This window comes from Fringilla coelebs (genome assembly GCF_963513975.1).
Source record: "Fringilla coelebs genome assembly, chromosome: 13".
Lineage (NCBI taxonomy): Eukaryota > Metazoa > Chordata > Aves > Passeriformes > Fringillidae > Fringilla > Fringilla coelebs.
This window is the reverse complement of record NC_140039.1, coordinates 21056455-21075769: the sequence shown is the minus strand read 5'-3', so window position 1 is coordinate 21075769 and position 19315 is coordinate 21056455. Positions and strand designations below refer to the sequence as shown.

The window sequence follows — 19315 nt, the reverse complement described above, 5'->3', positions numbered from 1 at the left end:
TGCCAGGACCCAGCTGTGCCACCTCAGGGCAGAGCAGGGCCACAGGCTCCCCTCCCTTCCCAGGGACAGGGGCTGGGAGCAGTGTCCTTGTGCTGGCACACAGAGCTAAGGGTGGTCACTGCTCACTGCTGCACCCACCCTGACCCCAAAGCCTTGCTGGAGCACAGGGACTCCCTGCACAGCCACAGGCAGGAGGAACATGCAACCAGCAGGGACTTCTGCCTGTCTCTGGAATTCTCACCATTCCAGTACCGAATTCCAGGCATCCAGTTTTGTTTCTGCTCCTCAAGTCAGAAGTTTTACAGCTTCTGCTACTGTCAGATGCTCATCAGCTGCTCAGTTCACCGTGTCTGAGCAATTCAAGACACTGACAACTTCCCCCAAACAGTCTGTTTGGAAGAGGCTTTTTTTTTTTTTGAAGCTAAATATAAGATACACATGTATTTATTTATTTTACTTTTTGGATTCTAACTAGGAGAGGAAGAGGTTTTATCAAAATGTTACCTGATAAATAAAGAATTTCAAATATGTAGGGTAGGGCACCTTCAAAATGCCAAAAGATCCCCCCCACAGCCTTGCAGTTTGTAATCTCAGGGAACTCGTTTAACCAGCAGCCTTCCTGGCAGCCATAAATTCACTGCTTATAACTTGGGATCTTTGCAACTAGAGACAGAAATTCAGTTGCTCTTTGGGCTTGTTAGAACCTTCCAGCCAAGATCTGGCTTGTCCCCACTCTGGGTGTGACACTGAGGAGCAGCAGCTGCAGCCACAGCCTGATGGTCCTGATGGCAGAAGGTAAAACTGTTCTCTTCCCCCTCTCAGGAACCCTGGAATTTGGTCCAAAATATTCCTCTGACAGGCTTTTTCAGGATGCAAACCCCCTACACACAAGGAAAAAAGCTCCTAACCAGACATTGCCATCACTCTGCAAGTGATGCATGTGACACTGCTGAGAGCATCCCTGCAGATTTCCCAGCGCAGGATCCCAGCCCTGCCCTGCCAGGGTGCAGCCCTGGGGAGAGGCTGGATGTGCTCAGTGTCACTGAGCTGGCTCTGAGAGCCACCAGGGAGCTGGCACTGTGCAATCCCACGGTGCCAGCCCAGAACTGCTGGCAGGAACGTGGCACCCTGCTCCCTCCCCACACCCTGGGGCAGGCAGTGCTGAAGGGGCTCCTCTCCCTCCTCCTCCACGGATTCCTGCTGGTCACTGCTCCCCCTGGCAAGGCAGGACAATGTCTCCCACCCTCCAGCCCTCCTGGAGCACCGGGAAAAGCGTGTGGAAAATGCCATTAATAAACTGCAAGCTCAAGGAAAACAACACATTCAACATTTCACCTATTTTTAGCTCAATCCTTAATTACAGGACTTTAAACTGAAGAACAGTCAAGCAATTAAAGGAGGATGTTTGTCTCAGGTAATTTTATCCCCTAGGAAAAAGCATGGCTCTACATTTTCCTTAAAAATGTCTCAAGAAAGAGTAAGAGAACAGCAGACTTTAAAACAGGGCAATGTAAAATCCAAATTCTGTTCTCCTACCCCCACTGATGTAAACAGCAGTGCACAGACATGAGTGGGGAGAACAGAATTCGTCTCACTACACCTCATTTGTTCCCATGTTTTTTTGGGTTAAATCTCAGTACCTCCTCGAATTCCCTTAAATGGGTAGAAAAATGCCACGAGCAGGTTCATGAGGACAGCCAGGTTGAAGGAAATGCTGCTCCAGAAGGACATGTTCCGAGCACACCAGTACAGGAAAGGCTGAGCTGAAAGAGAGAAAATGATTTCTTTTTAATGGAGGGTTTAATAAAAATAAGAGGTCTGGATAAAAAAAATACATCACCACCAAACCAAGTTTGTTTTCAGTTTGCCCAAAAGCACAGCATCAAAAGTAATAATATTCATGGCTTATTCTGAAGTTTTTTAAATTATCCTTTATCTTGGGGGCCCTTCAAGTTTCCTAGATGGTGTTTTAAGGCAAAGGATCCCTGTTTCAAACATGGTTTAGCAGCAGCAAGAGAACAAGCTGAGGAACTGCAGAGATCAAGCACTTGAGGCCTCCCCTAATAACATACTTTGTACTCAGAGTCACAGCAAGAACAATTTGGAGGAGGAAAATGAGCTCCAGCCCTATCCCTCTGTGTTCTGCTGCTGCCAGCAGCTCACCTGCACCAGACAGTGCCACCTGCAAATTCATTTTCTGCTGCCAACAGCCCAAAATAGCCCCAGAATAACCAGGGGGTGAAGATCCCTGGCCTTCCCTCTGCCCTGGAGGCAAAGGACTCAGCAAATCTGTACAGAGCTCAGTGTACAACCAACAGCACATTTAAATCCTCAATGTTACCCAGAAATACTTCTCAAAAAGACTCCTAATTTTAATAATCCCTGCAGCCAGAACCAAGAGGCAGAAAGGAGAAGCATTCCTTTGCTGAAGTGGTCGTGAACCCAACAAAGCTGCCTTGCAGTAATTCCCTCTGCCATCCAGGCAAAATCCCCCTGATTTGGGCTCCTGCAGGCTTACTGCACAGCAAACTGTGTCCTCCTGAAATCTAGAGCAGGGAAAGAAATCCATTACAAATGCTCTCAGAGGGAAAGGACTGTTTTGCCCTGGTGGCAGGAGGCAGCTGGTTTAGATATCAGAAGACAAAGAAAAAGCTCTCAGTAAAATTTAGGAAGAAGCTGAAAATGCAGACTTTGGGATAATGATAATTTATAACATGCAGGAGTTCTGAGCCTTGCAGCAGCCACCACCTCTCTCCAGAAAATCCCCTCCTCTAACACCCCCAGCTAACAAAGGAGTAAAGAATTCCACAACACCTCAATATTCTCAATTTCCTTTCAACTGGAAGAATCTGTAACCAGGTTTAATTAATTTAAATGGGATTATACAAGGGTGATTATAAAGGTCCAGGTTTAACTTTATACCTTCCTTTGGTGATGGACACTGACTCTCTATGTGGTGCTTCTGCCTGGCTTTGGCAGCTCATTTCCATTCCTAAGAATTAAGAGACTTCTGGTGCTCAGATTATGGGCCAGCACCATGAGCTGAAGTACATGGATCTTTATTTTAGAAGTCTTTTTGAGGGTTGAATAGACTCTAACTGGCATCATGTGAGCACACACAGCACTGCCAGAGGTCACAGCTCCAACACAAAGTACTGAAAATGTGAGAAACAATGCTACAAATGCAAAAAATCAGAGGACAGACAGGACCGGGATATTAGAGACAGAATAAATGATCCCAGTTTTTTAAAGGAAAAAAAAAAAAAAAAGAAATATTCTCCAGTTCTGCAGGTGGATCTTGGCTAATTTGTGGCCTGTTGTTAATGATGGATGCCTTCACAGCTCACTTGGAGACAGACTCGAAGACAAAGTGACTCAAACAACAAAATATAACAGAATATATGGATGCTGCTGAAGTTGCAATTTGTTTAAGATGTCACACTCCCAGATTTCCTGCAGAGCTCTCAGATTTTTGGAAGCAGTCCCACATCTGCCCCAAGAGCGGGTTCCAGGGCAGTCCTGCTCTTGCACTGAAGCTGGAGGGGAGCTGGTGCAGGGGAGGGCAGCAGCAGTGCTCTCAGGTGGCAGGGGTTGAGCTCAGCAGGAAGGAGCTGCCTTATCTCATTTCACAGGGTCACTGCTGGTCAGCTCTCAGCACTGCCCACTGAGCCTCAGCTGCAGCATTCAGCCTTCAGATGAACAAGAAAAAAAATGTAAAGCAAATGAACTAAAAGGTTTACTGGGGGACGTGGTGGCACTCTGTGAATTAAAATGTAATTTTAAGGGATTTCCCAGCTGCCAGTTGGAACCTCAGAGGGAAAATCAGCGCTTGAAAGCACCTGTGTTCAGACATTTTAGCATCACAGGGATGGAAAGGACTTATCAACCTGTCAGCCAGTCTACTTGCCAAAAGAGGATGAATTCTACTTTACAATTACTCAGAAATCCGTCTTTAACTTGTTCTTGAACATCTCCATCCCTAGAGATGCCAGAAGTCTACAGAGTCTTTACAGTTGAAAAAGACCTTTACAATCCAACCTTTACAATGTCCAACCTTGCTGCATTCCCCAGCCTTACTCCCCCCTGCACCCAGCACAGGCCACTGCTCTCCTCAGCTGGCTCCTCCCTGAATCCTTCTCAGTTCAGCTACTCCTCCACACATTTGTTCCTTCCTGCTGGATCTCAGAAAGGACAACCTGTGCTGCTCCTTCCCTCTCTGTCCTGGATGCCCTCCAGAGGGTCCCTGCTGCCCCAGCATTCAGCCTGCCTTTATCCCAGCAGCCTGGCACTGGGCAGGGGAGCAGCCCTGGCAGACCATTGCTGACCATGGTCACACTGGGGAACCACCACCTGCTGCTCAGCCAAGGCTTCAAATCCCACAACCCTGAGAGGAACAGTGGATTTGTTTTTACAAACAGGTTGTGGGTTTGCTGGTAGATAAAAGAAAGAATGGGAAGGATTTTACTGATTGATGAATGGAAAAAGAAATTTGCTTTTACAAATAAACTTTAGCTTTGCTGATAAACGAAATTAGACATTGAAAGATGAAAGAAACAATGGGGAAGAAAAACTCTTAAATTCTGTAAGAATTTAAAATTAAAAGGGAGGGTTATATTATACATTAGAGGGAAATTTTTGGTATCAGGTGTATTGGGGAGTGTTTATTTTTTAAGCATTTTAGTTAATGGGGAAAGAGAGAAAGGAAATGTGGCCGGGGAACTGGGATAAAAAGGAGGCTGCAACTTCCAAAAATCCAGGAGATTTCAGGGGGATGTTTTATGGCTTCTCTCTTTATTGGAATAAAACCTCAGTGCTCCGCCCCACGTGGAGCAGCACTGACCCACCTCGCAGTTTCTTCTGCCAGTTCATCTCGTTGAAGAGGTCCTCAGACTTGAGGAAGAAGTCGTTGATCTTGCTGCCCTGCTCGTCCCTCTCGGTGGTGTAGTAGATGCGCAGCTTGGACTCCTTGGTGAGGAACTCGCAGATGCTGGGCACGGGGAACACGATCTGCTCCATGGTGCGGTCCGACCTGACAATCTGCACAGCAGCCTCGTCACTCCTTCTCAACACTCTTATTTCTTGCCTTTCTGCCTGTTTTGCTCCCCCTTTCAAACCAGCACACGCATTTCCAAGGAACAGCAGCTCGACACAGATTGTATTTAACTGACCTTTTAGAGCAGGTCTACATTTAGCTCCAGAATTGTAATTTCTATGCAGTGGTCTTATTCTAGCAGTACTGGTCTTAGCTGGGATTTCCAAGGGGCCCAGAGAACCCCACATCAAAGCAGGGATTGAGTTCAGAGCAATGTGGTGGCCCAGTTCAAGAATGTTGGCAAATTTGAGCCAAATTTGGGCAAGCACAAGGAATAAGTTATATCTGTATTGCTTACTACAGAATTTTGGGAAGTCACAGAACCATGGACTGGTTTGGGCTGGAAGCCCATCCAGTGCCACCCCTGCCACGGGCAAGGACACCTTCCAGTGTCCCAGGCTGCTCCAAGGCCTGTCCAACCTGGCCTGGGACACCTCCAGGGATAGGACAGCCACAGCTCCTCCAGGACATCTCCAGATCTGTGAACATTTTACTTTTATAAAGCTCTTAGATGGCACATGAGGCCAAACTGTCATTTGAATCCAGAAAGAGTGGCAAAAAGCTATCACAAACTTTCTGGATTCAGCAACAGCACCGGCCAAAATGTAACAGAAGTGAAGCCACACTTCCTGCTGCCAAGAGAGCTCTGCTCAGCTCCATCCCCGAGCCCACACATGACAGCTCAGGAATAGCTCCCCCCGCCACTGCCAGGGAATTAAATAAATAACTCTCTCTGCATGTTCTGTAGCAGAGACAACAGTCCACACACAGGCAGGCAGAGCCATGGCAGCACCATGAATAATGCCCTGGGGCTGCCCTGCCCGGGCTCAGCCCTGGGGTTCCCTACCTCGATCTGTGCCGTGTGCTTGGCGTAGAACTCCAGCGCCTCGTCCCCCTCGATCTGACCCCCTGGCTTCAGCATGTTCTGCAGCTCTTTGTTGTGACGAGCCAACTAAAATAAAGGAATGCACAGGGAGTGGGAGACACCAGATGTCTCTCTGTGATATTAAATTTCTGATTTTTGGCATAAAAAAAGAAATAGTACGCAGTCAGCTGCTAGGAAAGGGCAAAGTTGACAGAAGGCTTGTTCTGTTCCAACCAGACACCCTGCAGCTCTATTTTGGGAGCAAGTCAGAATGATTCAAATATGTATTTCTTTAATGCCAGTGTTGTACTCCTCTTTTCCCCATCCTCTCCCACCCTTTGCCTGGAATCTTTCTGATCACACAGAAATTCACATTCGGTCTGTCCTTCTACACCACCCCAACCCAAAGGTGTGCTCATCACCCAAAGGTCCATGCAGGGACAAAGAGAAAATCTGCATCAACCGAGCAGCAGATGTACAGAGCACTGCTCCAAAAATGCTGCTGGATGCTCCAAATTCATCCTGCAGCACAGTGAGGGTCTGTCTGCTCAGATGCTGGAGGAACAAGAAGTCTCTAATGCAGTGAGAGATGTAGCACCAATATATTAAGTAGATTTAGATACAGTTTTGTCCCCTTTGGTTTTTTGCCTTTCAAACACACATTGTATCGACACAGTGGCTCTGCTTGGTTCCAGCAGAGAGAGAATGTGGCAAGGACCGAGATTTCTGATTACACTTTAATTGATCTGTGAGTAGAATTTCTTTGGGAGTATAAAGTAACCTTTGATACAGCTGAAAAATAATACACTGCTGCTCAGTGCTGCCAAGAATTGAGCCACGTGTCCTCAGGAACTCGGTCCAGAGCCTGCCTGCTTCCCACGATAAAAGAAAATTCCCAAAATTTTCTTGTATTATACTATTTTTGTTTCTGATTAAAATTAGGATTTGCTCTGATAACAGGAGAATGCGCAGTGAGTCTGCCTCAGTGATGAGCCATGAAAACAGTTCCAGGGAAAAGCAGAGTGGCTTTTCCCAGTTTGGGACTCGTGGTGGAACTCTACCTGATGAGCCAAGATATAAATGTTGTGTCCCACGTTCCTCGGAGATGCAGCGACATCCTCGCCGTTCTCTCCATCCTCAAACTCCACCTCTCCCTGCAGGTAAGCCTTCTTGATCACTTCCACCTGGAGAAGGAGACAGGCAAGGAGAGGAGGCTCAGGCAAAGGGTGGAAGCTGCTGAGGGCAGCACACCCCTGGATGGGAATGGAGCAGAGCAGGGACGTTAAAAGGGAGCTCAGTGGGTTTCTCAACACCCAGGATAAACTGAACTCAGCTTCAGCCCAGCTCACTGGCTCAACAAACTGAACCCCACGTTTCCCTGGAGGTAACATGTTCCAGGCCACCCTCTCTGCACCTGCATCATGTTCTGAGCTCAGCTCCAATGCAGCCCCGAGCACTGGGATGAGTCAGTGGTGCTTGGGCTGTGCTTCAGATCTCCTGCTTGTGTTTCACCAGCTCACACATGAACCAGCCCCAAAACCCTGCTAGGGCTCACAGCTCTGGGGCCACAAGGGATTGTCACTTCTCAGTCTCCTGTGCAAATGAAGGGCCAGGAGCTGGGGAGGGTCCCAGGACTCACCAGCTCCTTGGGCCTCATGTTGTAGAGGATCCTCTCTGCGTTCTCACTGTCGTGCCTGCTCTCCATGATGGCCAGGAGCAGCTTGGAAGCGTTGTTCTGAGGGCAGGGAAAAAGCAATGGAATCACTGCCAGGAGCCAAAAAATGAGGGTACCCAGCCTGAGTGGCACCACTGTGCTGCCAGAAGGGCTGCAGGGACACGGGTGCCACAGGCAGCAGCCACGGCAGGCAGAGTGTGCCAGCCAGACCAGGGCTCTCACAGCCTCATCTCACCAAGCCCTCCCTCTCCTCTCATTACTGACCTACACAGGACATTTTAGCAGTTCAGTCCCCAAATCCTACTCATTCAAAGACATCAAATTAACCCCAGCCAAGGTTTAAATTTCTAAAAATGCTGCTGTTTCATGTTCACGTTGTTTGTTTTGATTTAAGGATACTGCAGCATCACCACAAGCTCTGAGCTCCCAAATAGTGCAGCTCAGCTCTGCTGAAGATGCTGCTGATCAAATCAAGGGACAGCCAGGGCTGAAGACACAGATGTGCTTTGCTGCTTTTAACTGAAATCACTCTGCAGTCTGCTCACGCCAAGGAACACAGGGAGGAAATGGGAAACTACCACAAGGCACCAGACTACTTTAATACGAACAATTAAGATTAAAATCCATCATGCCTGACAATAAAACCCAATAAAAGTATTTAATTTTGAAGTATAACGCTAATCGAGTCTAAAAGCATTTTTTATTTACAATAATAAAAAACCCACATTACCCATAATAATGGTGTGAGTCGGCAACGGAAAACGAGGAGACACTGCAGTGTCAGGGAGGGCAATAAGTCAGAAAGGAAATATTTCTCAAGCACAGGCTGAAGCAAGAGTGCTCTGGGACTGCTGTTGCTGGAGGGGAACCTGCTCCTGTGTTTTGGTGTTTTGAAACCAGCAGCAGGGCTAATTATTTCAGCATTAATATGGACAGCCATAAAGAATTGTTGATTTAATGTCAACCTATTAAACAACACCAATAAAGTGTTAGGAAAGTAGTTGCAACGTGAGAAATTTCACTTCCACTGTCCATGTAAAAGCTCAGCAACAACAGAAGAGTTTTCATCAGCTCTGGATTTTTTACAGGAAGTGATTTTAAGATTCCTCAGCATATGCTGACTGCCTGCATCTCCCATCTGAGAACTGGTGGCTCCATGTCATCATGTAAAAGATGAAAGACCTGTGACAAACAATCTTTGGGCACTGCCTGCAGCTCAGTGATGTATATCATTTTTGGGCACTAATGAATATGGGGATATAACAAACACCCACATCATTTTAACAGTAAAATCACATTTTATCTCACTGTTAACGTGCCTCACACAGAGCATTCACTTGCCTTCAGCTCCAACACGAGGTCCATCCTCTTCTTTCCCAGAGGGTTGATGTCATTGAGAATTAATGCTGTGATGATGTCAATGCCGTTGGACTCGTGGGTAGCAATGCAGTTCTGTCCAAAGAAAAGTCATCAGGCTTCACTAATTGCCTGCACTACAAGCACAGCCCGGGCTGGTGACCCTGCCAGAGCAGCAGAGTCCCCTCTGTCATCACCTCGTGGGCTGCCCGAGCTGGAAAACTGCACACAGAGCTCCAGGCAGGGCAACAACAAAAGATTTAAGGCATTTTGTTCCAAGCTTTTCCTCTCCTCAGCCATGGTCCTGCTGGAGCCCCTGGCCTCAGGAAGCAGGAGAACCACAGCTGATAAATGAAGCATTTCCATGCCAAAGCTGCAGGCTGGAGGAACAGTGCTTTACTGAGATTAGGGAGAGTTTTCTTTATTATAAATGTGCCAATCAACACCTACTTCAGTGCTGTCTACACAAAGAAAGGGAATTTCCATAACCTCCTGCCTACCCTTCAGCCCTGCTCTTGGAATGGTCTGTACCTAAAATGTACAAACAGCAGCTTGCTGGCTTCACAATCCAGAGAGAGATTCCTGTTCTGTCCTTGAACTCCACACCCAGAACACCTGAGGGGTTTTAGTCCCCCTGATCCAGAGAGCAGAGGGACACTGACAATTCTCCCTGGCATGCACAGCCTCACACATTCTCTTGCAGAGACAAGAAAGAGAAATCACATTTCAGTCTTTCAGGACAATATTATGGCTCAATTAATAAGGAAATGGAAAGAATAAGTAGAAACTGTCACAGGTGCCCAGAGTAGCTGGGGCTGCCCCTGGATCCCTGACAGTGCCCAGGGCCGGGCTGGACACTGGGGCTGGAGCAGCCTGGGACAGTGGGAGGTGTCCCTGCCATGGCAGGGGTGGCACTGGGTGGGCTTTGAGGTCCTCCCAACCCATTCTGGGATTATATCAAGTACAGCAATTCCCCACTCTCCCCGTCCAGTCTAATGAAACAGATCTTAGCAAAGCAGAAATACTTCTGCTGCTCTGAGTGCTTCAACTCCTCAGAGGGGACCCTGAGAAAGACAAGTTGATTATGAGGAGTTTATAAATGAAAAAAATCCTCCAACTTGGGGGGAAATAAAGTGGGCAGTGTTGTAAGACAGCAGCAGGCTAGCAGAGCTGGGGCCCAGGGAGAAAGGAGGATGCATTTCCCAGCTCGGGTTCATTACCTGGTTCTCGTGGCAGGGCCCCTGACAGTACTCAGTCAAACTTTCCAGCGTCTGGTTGATCAGTGCCACGTTTTTCTCATTTATATACAGACCCAGCAGTCCAAGTCCCCCAGTTGTGCTCCCACAGATGCAGTCCAGGAACTGCAGTGTCTCACACACCAGGTTGTAGTTGGTCTTGTTGTTCTGGCAGCGTAGGAAATTCTGTGGAGAGAGTGTCAAAGCCATGAGGGAGGGGAAAAACCATGCAAAACGCTCTTTGGCTGATAGTATTTTTTAAGTTCATCCATCCCCAATTCCACTGCACGGTGGATTGCTCTGGCTCACTGTACAAGCAGTTTAAGCCTCTTTCCAGGGCTTATTTGCAACATGCTGCTCTCCTGAGCAGCTTGCTGTCCTCATGCTGTACAGCAGTGAACAGAGTGCATCCCATAAACAGAGAGATCCATTAGAGCCTGACACACCCAGCATGGAACAGGCACTCTGGGAAGCTCTCTGGAGCCTGGAAGCTTCACTCCACCTGCTGCACTTCCCTGCCCAGCATCACTCAAGGCTCCCTCCTCCCAGCCCTCTCTGGATTCCCTGGCTGGGGCCTCACAGCAGCTCCACCTGCACAAGAGGGACCTGAGTCCTTGAAGGAAGGTGCCTTAAAATGGAATTCTCTCCACTGCATTTCTTTCCATATAATTATTGTGATTCCTGCTTGAAGCTGCTGATTGGGAGCAGCTCCTCTAATGAAAAGCCAGATTTGCCACCGCGGATTTAACAGCTTTCTGCTGTTATTCCTTCTATATTACAAATAAAGAAAAGCACCAAACCCACCCAAAACTGAAGGACACCTAATGAAAACCAATCTCCCAGTGACTCAGATGCTGTTTGCCAGTGCACTTCCAGCAGTGCTGCAAAGATTAGTAGCCACTACCACTTGCTTTTCCTTCAAGTTTCAGCAGGAAAACTCTAATTTAGCTTAATTCTAGCAGGTAACAACAATTCCAGGGTGAAAAAGCCCTCAGAGGAACAGGAGCCATGGAGTATGGAAGCAGCAGGGTCTTTCCTGCCAGCCCAGAGAGCAGCACTGTCCCTGGCTGTCTCTGCCTGAGTCAGACTAATGAGTCTTTTAAGGCAAACAGAGAGAGAAATTGCAGATTCAGTGGAAGGCGAAGCTAAAAAAGGAAAATGCTGTCTATGAATGCAGACTAAAGGTGACAGTGATTCAGCACATTTCAGCTGATTGCTCATTTAGTATCCTGACTTCTGATTAACTTGTCAGAATATAAAAAAGGTTGATCCTACAGAAATTGGAGCTCGTGCCTTCCCTCCAGGAAAAAAAGCAAAATGAAAGGATAATACCCAAAGTGAGGAAGTAAAAATGCTCCCTGGCTGCAGCACAGCATTTATTCTGACTGCAGCTAAGCTTGTACCTGAGCTGCATGATCCACAGTCAGTAAGGAGAGAAGAGGAATGAGGCACAAGAGGCAGGAGGATATTGTTAGGCTGAAACAAGGGGAAGGAAAAAACTGTAAAAAACAAACCCCTCCTGCACTGTGAGAAACTGCCCCAGGGAGTGTCTCCTGCTGTCTCAGCCAGGACAGAGTGAACTCTTCATTTTCAGTCCCCCAGAGCACGTCACAGTGGGAACACAGCTCTGCAGTGCTGAGTGTGCCACCCCACTGCTCCCCAAATGACCCCGGGCTGTGCACCCTGGGACAGACCCTGCACCAGGAGCAGCAGCCACAGGCAGATCCAGCCAGAACACCTGGGAAGCATCCACTGCTCATCCCAGTCCTTGCAATCATCTGGAGAGGGTACTGCAGCTCCTCCAGCCCCACGGAGGGCTGTGGAACAGCATCCACACGGAGCAAACTGGGGCTGTACTGGGAAGGGAAGGGCTGCCTGATGCAGAGGGCACAGCACTGCAGCTGCCTGAGCACCCAGAGACCTGCTCCTCCTCCTGAGCACAGCAGCTCCTCCAGCATGACAGGCACTGCCCCGTGTTTGCCCATCAGCTGCCAGCAGCCTGGAAAGGCTCGGGGTGCCCAGCACACACCTGCACCAGGCAGGTGATCCCATCTCACTCCTCACTCAAACGCAGTGTGCAATTCTGGGAGAGCCCTTCAGACAGCGAGTCCTCTGGCACTACTGCAGGGAGCTCAGTTGCATGTACCAGCTGCAGACACCAAGATTTTGGAGGATCAGACACTTGTGCATTCCCTTTGGGGCTGAGGGAGAAGGACAAACCTCGAGGCAGGCAGGCAGAAAGAGGATTATACTGGAAAAGCTGCTCTACCTTTTTTTGTTGTTGTTACAAAAAGAAATCCCTTTTTCTCTCAGAGCTGACTACAACTACCTGCTATTTGGGAAATGGAATTGCTCAGGACAGAGAAGAGCTCAGGCCAAGTTTCTGCCCTGGCTGGAGTTCAAGTGTGCTCCTATAGCTGCGGGTGCCTCGCCAAAGGCAGCAGCGGATCCTGCGCGTGCGGTTTGGAACCGCGCCACGGGAACGGCACCGCCAGCGGCAGGAAAATCCTCTGACAAAACACACATCAAAGGGCTCTTTTTCTTCAAAACGAGAGAAAGGCTGATGTATGTAACCTGGGCACTCAGAGATGCTCCCAGAAGGCTTCCATGCAGCTTCCACGTGCTGCCGGGGCATTCCCGCTCAGAGGAAGCGATTTGGCAGCTCTGCAAAGCTCTCACGCAGGGTCCCACGCTCCTGCCGGCCAGGGAACAATGGGCAATCAAGGCAATTATTGCTCTTTCTGAGGGCATTTAGCACATTGTACAGCGCCTCACCAGCTCCTCCATCCCAACCCGGCAGCACTGAACAAAAATCATCTGAATTGCAGCCCCTTTGTAAGGGGGAACCTGCTCTGGGCTCCCTGGAACTGTACAAACGCGTCCCAGGGCAGCACAGGACACCGAGGCTGCCAGGACCTTTGGACACTGCCAACTCCAGCCCCTGTCACGAGGCAGCTGGAGCAGAGCCTGGCCCGTCCTCTCCACATCCCCCACCAGGTGTTTGCACAGATGGGGAGAGATCCTGAGCCTCCTCCTCTCCAGCCTGACCTCTTCCAGCTCCCCCGCCTCTCCTTGCCCATCAGATGCTCCAGTCCCATGGTCATCTCTGAGACTCCCTGCTGGACTCAGAACTCAGGACTGGGGCCAGAATTCCACGTGGAGCCTGGGGCATCCAGCTTGTTTAGATGTTTCCCATCCCAATTCTCAACCAAGGGTAAGACTCCCTTGCTCCAGACCTCACCAGGGTCTCAGGGATGTACAGTTGGTGAAGGCCAGTTCTCCCAGTAAGGGGCAAACTGAAGGTGGTACTGAGCTCCCTGACCTTCTCCATGTCCTCTGTCACCAGGGGCCGTGCCCATTCCACAGCAAACCCACCTCTGCCTATCTCCTCCTGTGTGGATACAACCTAGAAATCCTTCTCATTGCCCTACATGTCCCTCAGCAGATTCACCTCCAGCTGAGGCTTTCCTGACACCTTCACCATGTGTTCAACTCTAGCTAGGCACATCAACAGATCCAAGAAAATCCAGGAGAACCTGGTTACTGGAAAGTTAATCTTGAAGGCTGCTGGAACCAAAGGCCAATGCCCTCTTCATTTTCCTACATGATTTTTCTTTCTTTCCCTCCCCTCTCAAAAGCAAATCACTAACTTGACAGTACAACACCTGCTTGATCTCAACATATACTTTCTAAAAGCCCCAAGAACTGTTGCTCCCACCACCTTTACTGTATGTACCTTCCAAAGACCACTGATAACTGGATTTGCTCGTATCAGCCCAGCAAGGTATAAGTACTTCTTTTTTTTGGATTAACATCAAGACCAAAGAGAATAATTGGTCACATAATCCACTTAAAAAAGGCCTGGGGTTAGGGATAATGGTGTGGCAGCAGTGAGGGCACGAGGCACCCTGAGCACAGCTGCCCAGAACCAGGCGGTACCTGCAAGTCCCGGTTGTGGTTCTCACAGAGCAGCTGCAGGAAGCGCAGGATGGGCTGCATGATGGAGATGACAGCACTCATCTCCAGCTCGTCTTTGCTCTTGTCTGCTGCAGCCTGGGCTCCCTCCCCTGCTGAGTAGTGCTCCTCGGGGTCGGCCTCTCTCCGGTAGGTGTTGTACGCCTTCCGCGTGGCCGCCGACGCCTCCAGCAGCTGGTCCCGCACCTCCTCTGTGATCTGGGTCATGGGTTCCCTCACTGCAACACACCAGGACACATCTTCCTTAGGGAAGCTGGATAAGGAGGGACAGGAAATCTGTCCACACGGTCCCCTGGCAGCTTGACCCTCAGGCGCAGCTGATGAGCAGCAGCTCTTTGGTGAGTACGTTTAGTGCAGGTGGGGTTACAAATCTGGGGATTAACTGGTTAGGGCACACACATCTAACATAAGCAGAAGTTATGGTAAAAGGACCTGCATCAGAACAAAATTAGGATTTCTTCACTTATTGTTAGAGAAGGCACTGACCACAACCCACAGCCTGGGGTTGTTCCTACGGATCAGATTTGGGCAGTTTGTCACGAGACAAGGCAGCAGAGTCTCAGCTCAGAAAGACTTTTCCTCATTTCAATAGCACCACCTCACAAAGGAATGAAGAGGGAATGAAGCTCTCGACATCCTGAGCCAGGGCACCACTGATCTCTGAACTTTGCTCTGTGGGATCAGATATCAGAGCATTATTGCATCAATTGAAATGAGTTCAAAACACACTCCAGAAGGGGAGTCACTTCAGAAGGGGAATGACTGGGGATTACCTCTTTTCCTGTTGGGGACATCTCTGTCTGAGTCTTCATCTTTCTTTTTGTTTCCTAAGTCACTGGTGTTGACTGTGACCGTTGCCTTGATTTCTTGCTGTGCCACTTTCATGCGGTCATAAAAAACCTTAAAGAACTTCTCAGATTTCTTATCTTCCGTCAGTCGGCAGAAGAAGGAGTGCTACAAGACAAAAGGAACAGGATCTGTAGCTCCACACACGGGTCTGAACCCAGACAATTCCACCTTTCTGCACTGTGTGGTATCCTGCAGGACTGGAGCTTCATTCGCTATCAGTAAACTGAAACTCACAGCAATGGAAACTTGTAGTTTATTGTGAGGCAGCTCCAGTGTCTCAGCTTGGTTAAGTCCCTCATTAACAACTTCAAATGCAGGTTTAAAGAGAAGTCAGGGGAATAAATTACACCAGCCTGATACAATTGGGCAGCACACCTCACTCTCAACAAGGGAGATAAGGTAAGTACCAGGAATTAAAGTAAGGAGAAGGGAATTCCCTATAATTTGATTATCAGCAGAAACAAAAGGATATGGGAAAATATAGAAGAACTGTTCTGCCTTCCCACCCTCAAATCCAAGGGACTGTGACTCACAACAGGCAAAAGCCAATGTTAATCACAGTCCAAAAATGTACAAACAGGGCGATGCCTGTGAGAGACATCTCGTGCTGAGCTTCCCCTGCCCTGCCTGCGGCAGCTCCTTAAAACTCCTGGTAGTTCCCACTCCAATATATCTTTAAGTGACAGAAAAACTCAAAGCACTGACTACTTTTAAGAAGGTTTATTACTCTTCTTCTGCACATATGTGCACAGAGACAGAAAGTTCTCCCTAAAATTGAGGAGAATACAAATCATGCACAGGTCAAGAAGGAGCCAACACAGTGAGTGATCAGACAACTCTTGATGAAACCAATATGCTGTTACATAAATCAGGACCAGAGCTTAAACACGACTGAAGGATGAACTTGTAAGTGGGTCACCTTATGCAGAGCATTATGAAATTAGTTAGCATTCTGCAGCGGCTCACCATCCAACAGCTTTACATGATGAATAGGAATGAAGGCTGATTTATTGAAAAAACAAATTAAAATGGGAACAGCAATATATCCTGCCCGCTCTGCTGCGGAGCACACGGGGCCGTGGCTGCTGCTGCCTTTGATCACTCCAGCAGCTGCACGGAGAACACACGGAGTGACTTTGAACACTCCCAGAGCTGTGCCTTTGATTACAGGCAGAGCAGGAGCGTGGCTATTTAAAGAACGTGGTCAATATTCAGGAGATATCCCTCCCACCACTGCAATACCTCACACCTGCCCTTAGCACCTCAGGTAAACTCTGAAGATTGTAGTTATTTCTGGTGATTAACAGAGAGGACGGAAAGGAAAACAACCCAGGACAGACATCCCAAATCCAGTCACAGCAGAATCCCCTCCTGACACCCACCAGAGAGTCCAACAAAGCAGAGCTGCCAGAGCCCTGCAGGACGTGCCCTCTGCCCAAACACTGCTGGGCCTGTGATGTGCCCATGGCAATCTGGGTGCCCAGTTCATTTATCAGCATTGGTACAGTAAAAATAAAATATCCAATCCAAGGCTTTGTATCAACAATTTGAATGTTTTCTCATAATGCTTTCCCATGGCTTTAAACTGAATGAGGGCTGATTTAGATGAGGTATATTCAGGAAATTCTTCCCTGTGAAGGGGGTGAGGCTGACCAACAACCCCTCAATAACTGGGGGTTGAGGCAGCCAAGCCTGAACTAACTCTGTGACTTGGTGGCTGCAAGGACAGAGAGAGGAAGAGTTTGTATCCAAGGAGCATCTTGGAAATTTCACTCTACAAAGATTACAATAGTAACAACAACAATTTACAGACAGACCAGCAGAAACCACAGGCTCTAAAAAGGCCAAACACTTTCCGAAAAATCTGGCTGTCAGGCAGGATGGCCATGACCTGGCTGTCACATCTGCAGAGCCCAGACAGGAGGAATTTCCCTGTGATGAAGCTGTGCTGAAGGAAAAGCCTTTTTCTAATGAACCACACTAAAGAAATACCTTTTATGAGAGTAATTACTTCTTGCTGACAGACTTGATTTTTGTCGTCTTTTCAAGCTTTTTAACTGAGTTTCCACTGTAGTTCAGAGAAAAAACCCCAAATGAAAGGAGCATTTCCAGTAAAGCTTTTTGTGCATGCTGTGCATACACTGAAGGGGTGTCACCAAATGATTGTTTCAGTTTAGGTCAGGATGCCTAACACCTTCACACATATGAATCAACCACATGCCAGCTCCCAAAGATACTGTATTTTAAGAGGTGTGATCTTGCAAGTTGCGCTTGAGCAGGTAACGGGTGGTGATAATTATGACAGAATTCCTAAAATCTTATTTACAGATATAGCCTCCAAGCAGAAAGTGGAGAAATCTCCCTTTTTAAAACGGAAATCGAGTGGCCATTTTAGAGCACCGTCTGCTGGGGTCCTGGCTTGTGTACAGACACCATGGAACCACAGGCTGCTGAAAGAGCAAGCGTGGAGGAACAGCCAACCTCCACACTCCTGGGGGATTTTGAGGAACGGAGCTTTAAACATAGCCCTGACACTGCAGCATCTGACACCAGCCATCCCTGAGGATGCAGTCACTGGGGTCTTGGAGCTCCTAAAAGCCTGCAGCAGGCAGGGAACTGTGTCCCATACAGAACCAGTAGGGGCTGTGTCTGGCTGTCCCAGTAGGGAAAAGCTGTCTGAGAGGTGGTGGAGACACAGGTCCCTCTGGTACTGGAGACACGGGCAGTGAAGGCCAGAGAGGGATCTGTGACAAGGGCATGGAGGGACAGGACACAGGGAGTGGCTTCCCATGCCAGAGGGCAGGGTTGGATGGGATTTTGGGAAGAAATTCTTCCCTGTGAGGGTGGGGAGGCCCTGGCACAGGGTGCCCAGAGAAACCGTGGCTGCTCCTGGATCCCTGGAATTGTCCAAGGCCAGGCTGGAGCACTCTGGGCTAGGGAAGGTGTCCCTGCCCATGGCTGCGAATTGGAAGTAGATGATATTTAAGGTCCCTCCCAACCCGAAGCATTCTGGCATTCACACATTGTGAAACGGCATTTTACTTCAGCCTTGCATTGTTCATGTCTGCTCAGTCTCAGCCCTGCACAGGAGCCATGGCAGGGCCACAGCAGCCTGGAGGTTTGCCCCATGGACTCGGGCTCAGCAAAGAGCTTTACAAGCGCCCCCAGCCCAGGGAAGCCCAGCTGGTCTCCAGAGCACAGCAACCACGGCTGGATAATGGGATGGTGATTAATTACACAGCCTCAGAAGGAAACAGACCCACCCCATGTGACAAGAGTGTCTGACAGGACAGATACTGAGAGCAAGGACATCACCACAGAGCTCTCCATCATTTCTAAGGAGGGCACAACCAACCCCCACACTGCACAGATGCAGCGATGCACATCAGCACAGTGATGCCCGTGCTGGGTTCTCCTTCCATCCCCTTGACACAGTGCAGTTTCCCCTTGAAACATTCACTGATGTTCACTGTTTCAAGGGGGTGGAAGGAGGAGAACCCATCTGCAAAGCAGCCACACCACTGCTCCTCCTGACATCCAGATTAAAGCACCACAGAACAGATCAACTGATAATACCAGCTACCAGGAAACCTGTGGAAGAACTTCCTTTCCTCTCCATCACCCAACTCTGTTCCTAAGGGATTCCAGGCAGAAGCCTCATGCACAGCAGGACATCCCCCCCTTCCACCTCTGCCCCTCCAGTGCATCCCCCTGGGCCAAAGGAGGTCAGTAAGTAAATCCCATCATCACCCATGACTTTATCTCCTGGTGCACAGCACAAGTGGCAGAAGAAGAGCTGCAAATCCAGAGATTTCTCAGGAAAAGAAACCAAAGGCCAAGTTCCAATTGCAGGACCTTGACCTGTGACAGCCCTGCCCACCCTGGAGCACCAGCAGCCCCTCAAGCTCCCCCATGACTCTGCCAGTGTTTCATGTGTGTTTTTGAGAAAATAATCCTGTCTTTCTTGAGCAAGTGTCAGAGATGATGAACTACATCTCCCAATGGTCTGTTCCAGTGGTTAACAACTGTTAGAAACATGTGGTTAAGCTCTTCTTTATGCCCCTAACTTCCAGTCACTGATGTTTTTTTAAGTCTGTGTCTCTTCTCTAGTTATTCCCAGGAACTTGGTCTCCTCTTCCCTTCTGACTATTTACACACTCTGTGAAATGTTTACCTAACGTTTTGTGCTAAACTGAAAATACCATTTTTGCTTGCTGACTTTTTATTCAGCATTAGTATCATTTTCTGTGGTGGGTATTTTTTGGCAT

The 19315-nt window shown here is 48.6% G+C and overlaps 1 protein-coding gene across 3 annotated transcripts in view; it reads right to left on the bottom strand.

Annotated features, from left to right (window-relative positions):
- Window positions 1-19315, bottom strand: part of ITPR1 (inositol 1,4,5-trisphosphate receptor type 1) — a 157515-nt gene that overhangs the window by 26120 nt on the left and 112080 nt on the right. For all 3 annotated transcript variants that reach the window (XM_084214761.1, XM_084214762.1, XM_084214763.1), the window contains 9 exons: window positions 14972-15152; window positions 14163-14416; window positions 10209-10409; window positions 8974-9084; window positions 7597-7692; window positions 7019-7141; window positions 5940-6044; window positions 4845-5037; window positions 1641-1763 (listed from right to left, as the gene is read on the bottom strand). In XM_084214761.1, the coding sequence (XP_084070887.1) occupies window positions 1641-1763; window positions 4845-5037; window positions 5940-6044; window positions 7019-7141; window positions 7597-7692; window positions 8974-9084; window positions 10209-10409; window positions 14163-14416; window positions 14972-15152 (1387 nt within the window). The remainder of the gene's footprint in view (window positions 1-1640; window positions 1764-4844; window positions 5038-5939; window positions 6045-7018; window positions 7142-7596; window positions 7693-8973; window positions 9085-10208; window positions 10410-14162; window positions 14417-14971; window positions 15153-19315) is intronic.